Source organism: Gavialis gangeticus, unplaced genomic scaffold, assembly GCF_001723915.1.
Source record: "Gavialis gangeticus isolate Ggan-Ray unplaced genomic scaffold, GavGan_comp1, whole genome shotgun sequence".
In the NCBI taxonomy this organism is placed as follows: Eukaryota; Metazoa; Chordata; order Crocodylia; family Gavialidae; genus Gavialis; species Gavialis gangeticus.
In genome coordinates, this window is record NW_017729019.1 from 16823330 (window position 1) to 16833976 (window position 10647).

The 10647-nt window shown below is 43.4% G+C and overlaps 1 protein-coding gene across 2 annotated transcripts; it reads left to right on the top strand.

Moving 5' to 3' along the window:
* Positions 1-457: 457 nt before the first annotated feature.
* LOC109295397 (acidic mammalian chitinase-like) lies at positions 458-9385 on the top strand. Of its 2 annotated transcripts, none has more exons than XM_019514255.1 (12): positions 458-514; positions 1656-1707; positions 1915-1944; positions 2835-3039; positions 4008-4064; positions 5639-5804; positions 6135-6259; positions 6559-6682; positions 6780-6962; positions 7871-7987; positions 8295-8430; positions 9013-9385. In XM_019514255.1, exons 2-12 carry the CDS (start codon positions 1683-1685, stop codon positions 9267-9269), a joined length of 1425 nt encoding a protein of 474 aa, XP_019369800.1. In that variant the 5' UTR covers positions 458-514; positions 1656-1682; the 3' UTR covers positions 9270-9385. The 2 variants fall into 2 exon arrangements, with proteins under 2 accessions (XP_019369800.1, XP_019369801.1); XM_019514256.1 differs by lacking the exon at positions 458-514 and adding an exon at positions 539-560.
* Positions 9386-10647: the final 1262 nt, after the last annotated feature.

The following is a 10647-nucleotide window of genomic DNA, read 5'->3' on the forward strand; positions in this document are numbered from 1 at the left end:
ACTTATGTCCCAGCTGCTAGGGAATGCAATCTAGTAGGTGGTGTAAGACAGGAATTGGGGTAGTGGGAGACCAAGCACTGGGAGGGATGGTGACCACTCTATAGAAAGTTCACCAAGGAGGAAACTATAGGCCAAAAGGTCTTTCATTATGAGGACTATGAAACTCTCAGACATATTTCCTTGTTCCTTAACCACAAGAGCAAAAACTGAGTTGAGCAACAAGTTGCACAAGCAACCATGGTGCAAAATTAGCCAACTTGGTAATGGCTAAAGCTAAGCTGAAGTTGTTATCCCTGTTGTCAGCTGGAAAAGATGTAACAGAATATCATCTTGTATGGGCATGAGTGACAGGTGAGTTAGAGCGCACAAGGGTTGAGTGAAAGCCAATAGGGATACAGAAATTATCATAAAGCATGCTTATGCATTAGATTCATTAAGTAAAGTGAATAAAGGGCAAGTTTGTAAGGAGTGCAGTCAGACACACCTTCAAGACTGCTGTCCTGCGGACCGTAAGGGCTATCTGATCAACCCGCCTAGGAGAGGACCTTTTGCTTAGCAAGGTAACTAACTCGCTGTTTGTTAATGCACTGCATTATTTCCTAATAAACATGCTTTATAGAGTGGAATTCTTGTCTCTTCTTGCATGTCTTAACCCTGACTATGCCCTAAATATAACTTTTTGGGTAACAATATCTGTTCCTATTGATTATATTTTTTTTCCCAGTTGCCAAGGACAGCAAGGTTTTTGAGGCAGGATCAGCCGTTAAGGTTATATAACCATGCTGTATCCCAGAGGGATAGTCTAAGAAACCAGGGAGCAAAGCCAGGACTGGGTACTTGGAGTGATGTGGCAGTAGTGTTGAAGGCAAAGAGTTTTGCTGTTGACGTCAGCATGTCTAAGGTTTACCTTGGGTGTCTGCATGGGTGTCAAAACAGATTACACGGCAATAGGGGTTGGGGAGGAGTAGGGGGGAAGATGCCCTTAGTAACATCTCATGTCCCCCTCCATATGTTGTCTCTTAATTCAGTGGATCAAACACACCGAAGTCTGTGTTTTTCCTGCACTGTGGCTAATTTGCCCCCAAATCCAACATAGCTGTCCACAGCTATATCGTTCCAGTGTTGGGGGGGCCCTTTCTCCAGCTGTTTTCCCAAACTTGGTTCTTGTGTCCAGAATAAAGGATGTGACTGGAACAAAATGGCATGGCCACTGGTTCTGACTGCCTGGCAAGCCCTAGCTGCCATGTTGGACCCTTCTACTTTTGGCATGTGCCTTAAGAAAGGGCAGCCCAGGACCTGGTAATTGGAGAAATTAAAACAAGATAAAAACACCATTGCTGAGCCCCTTGGGAAGGTTTACATTCTGTCTGCCAACAGCTGGGCATCTATACAACATATATTTTGGGCTTGTTGTAAGGTTTAGTTCCTTTGAGAAACAACCATTCCTATGTCTGCTCCCAGGCTTCCCCTTCCAATTCCTGGGATGAGCATGAGAGGAAGGGGCCGTGGTTCCATGCTCTGCAGCCCTGGGAGAACTTATCCCACTGGTGGCATTTGAGATGTCATTGTTCTTGAACAAATGAGTCCTTCTGTTTGTGTATTTAATTTTGCATATATTTATGTAGTTTGACAGCCACTTTGTCATCTTTATGCAGGTGTGTGGCCTTCCATTGAAAGGAAAGATGAGAAAGGTGCTGCTGTGGATGGGTGAGTAACTCTTGGACTCTTTCTTTTTAGGACTCAGATATGAAGAAACTTTGCTGGAGGGCTGGTCTCACAGACAAAGAAGGGACTTGCAATATAACTTATATAGTGGGGTCACACTGTGTGTTAGATTGGCATTACTCACTAAGCATTGAAATACTCCATTCCAGTTTATTTCTAATGCATGCTCCTTTTTGGTTTTTTTTGCAGGCTTGGCCATTTTGCTGCAGTTGCAGCTGGGTAAGAATATCTCCACTTTTGTATTTGTAGACCGGCAACCATGAGGAATTTGTTACATGGTTAGAAAAAAGATTGGGGAGAGTTAAAGAATGGATTAAGGAACCATTGGGTTCATATGCTCGATGGTGTAAATTAATTTATCTATGAAAACATCCATGAGTAATGTTGATGCACATTAGTTGTGGGTCTGATCCAATTATTGCTTTGATTTGTTCCTTAGTTCCCTCTCTCCCTCTCCCCTCCTTTTTCTAATTAGTAGAAATGAATTTGAGATTAGACAACTGTCTTTCCCAGGACTCAAAATTAAAGAGGGAGAGGCAGCAAAGAACCAGTACTCGCTCTTCCGGTGTTGATGCATGGCTGATCTACATATTCTGTTGAGATTTAGTCCCTAAATAAGCAAGAATATCCTTTGTGCATATCCTAATTGTCCTGATTTAGAGCAACTATTCCATACTGAGCTATTCCTGGGTGGGAGGGAACGTCCTGATTTTGCCCAATATCTAGACAGTAGTTTATTAATTTGTAACATGGAAGGTGTGGTTGGAAGGTATTTGAATAGCACCTGTGACAGAATCAAAGCTGTGAAAGCAAGTAGGAAATTGTTGCTTAAGCACAACAGTTGAATGACAGTTGTGTAAAATTTCCATCCACATACAGAACTGGTTCATCTATATGTAATGGATAGCCAAATGAGTCTAGGAAGGGTTAGTTTTACATCCTCTTCTCCACCTCCACTGGTTTCACTGGAATTACTCCTGATAGTAGTTGGAAAATTGATTCCCCTCTCACCAATGCTGGTAACAGTCTCAACAACCCCTGAGACCACCACCTGGAAAGAGATAGGCATTCCCTTCTCTAACAACTCTGATTTGCTTGTCTTCTCCCAGGCTCTGCCTATAAACTTGTGTGTTACTTCACTAACTGGGCTCAGTACAGACCAGATCCTGCCAAGTATTCCCCAAACAATATAGACCCCTATCTATGCACCCACTTGATCTATGCTTTTGCAACAATGAAAGAAAATAAGATCGCCCCATTTGAATGGAACGATGAAAGCAGATTCTTCCCAGAATTTCAAGCACTGAAGAAAAGGTCAGTTGCTTCCAATGTACAAGGTTTAAAACAAATATTGCTAATGCCAGAGGACAGAATTTTATTTTTTATAGGTTAGGTGGAAGGATGGGAGGGAAAAAAGTAAAGCATTTCTTCATTACAAAACCACAGGAGGGCTCTCATCATGGGGTCCATCTTATCAGTCTGACGAGTCCTTACTTACTTCCGTAAGTCATAGACCAGGTGTGGGCAATTATTTTGGGCAGAGGGCCACTTACTGAGTTTTGGCAAGCCATTGAGGGCCGCATGACTGGTAGTCAGGGGCAGATAAATATTAATTTTCTACATGTTTTAGAGGCCCCATGGGCTGGATAGAATGGCCTGGTGGGCCGCTTCTGTCCCATGGGCCGCATTTTGCCCACCCCTGTCATAGACTGTTACATGGAAACCTGGGGAGAACCTCTGGTGCCATTTACTTCAACCCCTGCTCAAGACAGGATCATTGCTGTCTAACCCATCCCAGACAATGGTTTGTCTTACCTATTCTTAAAAGCCTCAGCTACTCCATCCATCTAATGTAACCAGACAGAAGACAGTCACTAAAGATCAGCAGTCATCGTGCAATCCACCCATCAGCAGGCAGGAGGACAGGGAAGAGTAAAAGTGGGGCTCTATACTTAGAGGTTTTCCAGATCTAGGAATTGCGTCAAGAATGAAACCCTATCAGGCCACAAAGTTCAGTTATTTGGGCTGTCTTTCCATTAGGGAATGAGATGTTCTGGGAAGCCTCTCAGCAGGGCTGCCTGCAAAACTTCTGCTGGAGGAGCTAATTTATCCAGCACTGGTTGGTTTCCCACCTAGCTGGAGAGATGAAACCCTTGCAATATCAATGTCAAAGGCCATTAGGCAGAAAGAACCAAACTTAAGGATTCGTGGTGGTGCTTGATTCTGGAAGAGACCCAGTGACTGCTCCTGCTGAACGTGCTTTCTGTTCTCTTGTGTCACAGGAACAACAGGCTGGTCACCCTGCTGGCCATTGGAGGGTGGAACTTTGACATGAAGACGTAAGAGCTTTTCCTTTTGTCTCAGTATCACTACACTGATGGGGATGCCAACATCTTGGCACCATGCAGCCTTTGAGTGCTGCACTGGAGTCGGTGCTGGTCTGGGTGTTGACTTCAGTGGGTGCGGGACTGTGCTCCTGATGGTCTAATGACATTGCAGATAACTCAATGCAAATGTTGGTAGGGACCAAGGAACAGGCTGCAGATTGACAGTACTGGGGGCACAGGTGATACTAGAAATCTAGTAAGGAAAGAAGTTGGATGTGAAGGTTTATTATGCAGATATAAAAGCAGTGACATGATGAGGATGGCAGGAGAGTTGGTGAGAGCAAGTGCGCGTTGCATGGTGATAACAAAAATAAGGTAGCTCTTTTTCCAAGTTCATTTAGTTGTGCATAATCCTTCATTTTTAAAATGATAAGCCAAAGGCAGAATAGGGTGGCACTTTGGAGACAAACTGGTTAGAAAAATAAGCTTTGCGTTGCGTATGGTCTTCAGAGACTATGGATTCTTATTCTATTCCTTCAACTAGCTTTTATAACCCCTGTATCCTTCAGTGGGATTATTCCCTTCTTTATGTCTATTGATTTATCCAGCCTACCTCCCCCTTTCTCAGTAAGGCCCCCACACCCATCTTTTGAATTTAATTTTTTTCCTATATAGTATTCCTCCCTTATGCAAGTCTATTCATAACATCTCATAAGGTAGGCCATAGCCTACAAAAGTGTATGCCTCTCCGAGCCAGTTATTTTATAAAGTACCACCCTGTCACCCTTCTGCCTGACGTCAGAAAAAATGCCTCAATATTTTTTGATTTGTAAATCTTGATTTTTTTTTTTCATTCATAATCATTTTGGTGAAACTTTGCACAAATTCAATTTCAGAAGAATATAAGCACATAAAACAGTTCTTCTAGGCAAATGGAATATTTTATTTGAACTTCAACAACCCACATTTTTCTTTTTAGCTTTTGTGTTTTGGAACTGCCTGTGAACTGAAATTCAGTATTTCACATGGCTCCAGATACTGCAACAGTGGAAATTCCTAAAGGGATTATGGTTACATCAGACATAAACTGGTTCTATGATGATGATATGATAGTGGAGAGAAAAAGCCCGTTGTTCATTAACTCAAGTCTATTAACGTAAATGGAAGTATTTCCATTGATTTTAAGTTTTTAGATCAAGTAAATAGTAAAAATAATGCCCTGTTAGGGTATTAATGGTGCTCTGACTCAACTGGAAAGATGAAAAAAATGATGGCTGAACCACTGCCTGCACCTTAACAGTAGAGATTTGGATGGAAAAAACTTTAATGAAAATAGCATCGTGCTCTTCATGCTCTGGAGATTAGTGGTAACTGTACCGTTTATGCATGGAAAAGAGAATTAGGAGATATTATTGAATAGTGATTGTTAATGACCAAAAGAACGATGCTAATTATCATGGGCTTGGGGCTTTAAAATGATATGGATCAAAAAAATCACTTTGTGAAATGAACACAATAATTCTGCAGTCCTATGTGTTGATGGGAGGAGGATGAGAACTAATGCCAGATAATTCTCTTCTCCCCAGGTTCACTCAAATGGCTGCCTCACAAGCAAATCGTAAGACCTTCATTGACTCTGTGGTTGCATACCTCCGCAAATTTGAGTTTGATGGGATTGACCTGGATTTCGAATACCCAGGTTCCCGAGGCAGCCCCCCTGAAGACAAGCATCACTTCACCATCTTGATTCAGGTGAGGAAACACTAGCTATCCTTTATTTGAGATGTAGCCAAACGGTCTAGGAGCCATGGAGCTGTGCATCACTGGTTTTGCCCTGGGGCTGCATCTAGCCTTTTAATGATTAGCATGAGGGGGAAAAAAAACAATTATAGAAATATGGCGCGGGGATCTGCTTAGGACATTCTGTTTAAGGGCTTTTGGGGCAACTAGGCATGGAAGGAACATTCAGAAGATTATTGAGCTTGTTAGAAAAGAGGAGGCAGCTGAAATATTTCCACGTAGGTATGACTGGGCACGAATGTTTTTGAATTGGAATCACTAACAACTAAACTGTCTTTTCAGGAAATGCTGGAAGCCTTCAAGGTGGAAGCCACAAGCACTGGAAAGCCACAGTTGTTGATTACAGCAGCAGTAGCTGCCGGCAAAGGAACTATTGATGCTGGCTATGAGATAGCTGAGATAGGGAAGTAAGTAGCCCATTTCCATGCTGGGCATAGAATGGTAATATCTGGGCACTCCGCCACCCTGAAGCTTGTGCCATCGTTTACATCTGTGTACAGAGGGGCTGTGTAAAGTGCTGCTGATTGGCAGACTGTAGCATTCACACATTCTCTTTGCACAGGCATAAATGCCTGCGTGAGGCACAAGGAGATGGAGACCAGACCCGTTGTCTAAATGTTGGATGATCCATTGTGTGTTGACTGACGAATCTGAATGGCTAACTCATTCCTCATGGTTATTTTAACTTGTGTTGACTTGAAACCAGGCTCCTGGATTTCATCAGCGTGATGACCTATGACTTCCATGGAGGCTGGGATCCGGTCACAGGACACAACAGTCCCTTGTATCAAGGCTCCACTGACCAGGGTGATATGAAGTATTTCAACAGTGTAAGGCAACTGGCAGCTACCTTCTTTCTTTCCCCAAGAGCTCCTCTTCAGAGTGGAAGGCATGGCTTGTGCATTTTTCCCATTTCTTTCTCTATAGAAATATGCCATGGAGTACTGGAACAACAATGGTGTCCCAGCTGAGAAGCTCCTCATGGGATTCCCCACCTATGGGCGCACCATCAAGCTCAGCAGCAGTGCCACATCTGTGGGAGCTCCAGCATCTGGGGCTGGCTCTGCTGGGCCTTACACCCGTGAGGCTGGATTTTGGGCCTACTACGAGGTAAAAAGCTTGAGATTCTCTGTATGAGCTGGGATAAACTGATGCAATTCCCTCATGATTCTCATTAGAAATCAGAATAGGAAACTTGATCTGAGCCTTCTAGAGGCCGAGAAGCAACAAGTGCAAAGTTGATCTTAAGGTATGTCTACATTTGGATGCTTTTACACAGGACAGAATGTGGGGTGCAAAACACAGGAATCAAATGATCGTAATGATCCCTTCTTCCCCCTGAACAGACAATGGATAAGCTGTGGGTAGGCTAATTGGCTCTGTCACTTGGCAGTTCCAAGTGGTCATCCTAAAATGACACAGAAACGTGGGCAAATTGCTTCAAGTTCAGGACACAGCCTGTGTAGAGCAGGGTGCAGTGTGTTTAAGGTGGTGTTAAAGGGCAAAGTAAAGTTCCCAACCAGACAGCTTCACTTCCATCATTGTTGCGGTGCTGTTGGGTTGGATCTCTGGAAGAGGTCCATCTTGCTCACTTCCAGAAGGGGAAGTGAGTCGATGGAAGCTGAACAACACAGTCTCCATGGCCATTTCTTCTTCCAAATTACCTGGGCCAAACCAGTGGCTGGTGCAAATTAGAGGGAAGACATTCTAAAATGCATTTTGCTTCAGTAGAAAGTGAAGGGCCATTTTACAGACAGGGGAATGATGGAACAAAGCAGGGACCTGTTCACATCTCCTCCTTTCAACCATGCATCCTACCAGTAAGGCTGCCAGACGTGGGTAGGGCTGGTTCTCCATCATTATAGGCTTCTCTACAGGCAAATTAACATTTAACTTGTCTCTTTTGTTGCTGGACTGGCATAAAGTAGAATAAGGAGGGGACAAGATATGACCCATTGCCTTTGCATTGTGGCTTCTGAACGAGGGCTGTTGCATGTTAACACCATTCTCTTTTGCAGATTTGCACGTTCCTGCGGAGTGCTTCTGTATGCTGGATTAATGACCAGAAAGTCCCATACGCCTACAAAGGGAACGAATGGGCTGGGTTTGACAATGTTTGCAGCTACAAACACAAAGTAAGGTCTTTAACGCTTTAAAGCAATTTGTACTTTTACTCTGCTCCGGCTGCTAGAATGTGCTTTAATTAAATGCATTTTAGAGGGTTTTTTTTTATTAAATGAATATATTCGGAGACTTACGCATGTTATAATAAGCCATTGTGAATATGAGGTGACTATTTCACAGGGCATTTGTTTCTGAGTTGGGACACTCCTGCGTGGAAGTGCTGTGATGTATCACCATCCAATGAGTTGCTGATTTCAGTGTTTGTGTTGTAACTCTTGGAGAAAAATCCCCTACTGAGTCGTTTGATGTTTGTGGCAGGTCAAGTACCTGAAGGAGAAGAAGTTTGGAGGAGCCATGGTCTGGACAATTGACCTGGATGATTTCCTGGGCACTTTCTGCAATGAAGGAAAATATCCTCTGATAACTGAGCTGAAGAGACTGCTTGAAACAAATGGTATGATGATGTTGATGCTGATTTCAAGCCTGTATAATTAGGAAGTTCACTAATCCTTTTGAACATGGTTTGGATGAAAGTCACCTATGCATAAATGACCATAACAATCTTTTGGTATGACTATAGCTTTGCTTAGGTTCTCAGAATAGGCATTAAGAAGAACTTAAGCACTACGATGTCTTTGTGCAGGTTCTTTGTACAGATGGAAGTATCATCCCAAAAGCTCATATTTGGAACCCAATTCAGTTTGCACTTGGCCCCTATGAAAATTTTTCATATCAGGTTACGGATGATTTTGGGTCTGCAGCCCACTTCGCAGAGTGTGCAATGCATCCCTCTGCTGCACATGATCTGCCAAGGTTGGCAGTCTACTGCAGCACCAGTATTTATTGGTGCTTCATTGTTTTCATGAAGCTCTGCAGACTTGCACTCTTACCTCTGATGCAGCCAGCTCTGATCCTGTGTGGTCTTTACAAATCAGGAAACAGGGTCTAGAAAGGTAGTCAGCCATATGAGCATGTACATGTCCTTGGAGTCTGTCCACATATGTGATGTTAATGCATTGGGAATTATTCATTGTAGAGCCAATTGTTGCTGATTGTCCTAAAGACCAATCCTGCTACACGGGTGGAGGGACGACAACTCCTACACCTTCACCTCCTACTGGTCCCACGCCTAACAACAAGTTTTGTTCTGGGAAAGAAGACGGTACCTATGCTGACCCGGCAGACCGTACAAAATTCTACATGTGTGCTGGTGGCAGAACATACAGCTTCTCCTGTCCAACAACCCTGCTCTTTGATGAGAGCTGCACATGCTGCAACTATCCCAAATATTAACACCAGCTCTGGCTCAGAACAAACAACAGTCTTTAAAATCATGTAACCCTCAAAACCCACTTTGGAATCTCCCTTTCCTCATAAATAAAGCCAGCAAGCAGAGATTGAGCATAATACATTGGTCATCTTTCCTCTGTGTTTTAATGGGAATAAATAATAGTTTCATTTATGCAATATCTTTGCTTCTATTGCATCACAAGCTGCATACACCTCATAATCACCTGACGCCAAATCTGGCAGGCAGGCACTTCTCAAGTTGACTTCCTATAGCTCGGCTCTGCTTCCTTCTCTGTCTCCATTCTTATAGCAAGTATGTCTCTCTTAAAAGGGGTACTTTTCACTCGCACATCTGAAAAGGAAAGTGATTATCCTCAGACCCATTTTACAGATAGGTTTAGGCACAGAGTGAAAATGAGCTTTTTAAGTTGTCACAGGAGATTAGTGCCAGACCTGGAGACATAGCTCTCCTCATGGCTTATCCAGTGCCCTGATCACTGCATCACATTGCCTCGCAAAGTCTGGTATGACTAAGCCTGGAGTATTCGATAGTGCAGATTTCATAAACATTTGGGCTGGAAGGGACCCCGGAGGATCATTGAGTCTAGCTCCCTGCCCCAGGGGCAGGAAGTCAGCAGGGATTATAGGATCCCAGCAAGATAAGCATCCAAATGTGTCTTGAAGGCGTTCAAAATGGGTGTTTGAACCGCCTCCGGCGGCAGTCTGTTCAGATGCAGGAAAGAGTTTGATCCATGTCCCAGCAGCTGGAACGTGTCCATCTCCATGGAGGTGATAGTGACCCTGGGGTGCTAAGCACCAGCCATCGTTCTATGGATAATCCCATGGGCCAAATCCATTGGACTAATTCTTCTTGGATATTGTGACAGCACATAAGGTATCTTCATGCAGAGTTCAACCCTGTTCAGAGTAGTCAGCCCACATCTTGAAGGATAAATTGGAAGACACATGAAGCCTAATAGACATAAAAGACACCTTGGCCCTTATTGTCACTTTCACGGATTTAAATCGCATGCAATTTCATTTGAGAAAACATTAATAAGCACAGTGATAATAGAAGTGACACTGAGCTAAACTGGATACTGATATGGGGAATCAGGTCTCTCATCATACCCCTCTCTCGGAAAGAATTTGGTACTCACTTTCTCAGGCTGGAGATTCTAGTGTAAGGCATTTTTTTGTCACTAAAAAGGCACTAAAAAAAAATCTTAGAACCAGCTGACTCTGCTTTCCAGCGAAAGATTTCATGAAGAAGGGCCTGTACAACCTGCTTGCATATAAGGAGCCCTTCACAGCTGTTCCACCTGAATATACTGGCACATATTGCACTTGAGAAAATCCTGTTTAGCAAGTCTGCTCCCAG

What these genes read in the sequence shown, in the direction of transcription:
- LOC109295397 (XM_019514255.1), top strand. Translation starts at nt 1,683, where the DNA reads ATGAGAAAGGTGCTGCTGTGGATGG. An exon ending in TGGAACTTTGACATGAAGAC is followed by an intron (nt 4,065 to 5,638) that starts GTAAGAGCTTTT and finishes TCTTCTCCCCAG; the next exon opens with GTTCACTCAAATGGCTGCCT. An exon ending in ATATGAAGTATTTCAACAGT is followed by an intron (nt 6,683 to 6,779) that starts GTAAGGCAACTG and finishes CTTTCTCTATAG; the next exon opens with AAATATGCCATGGAGTACTG.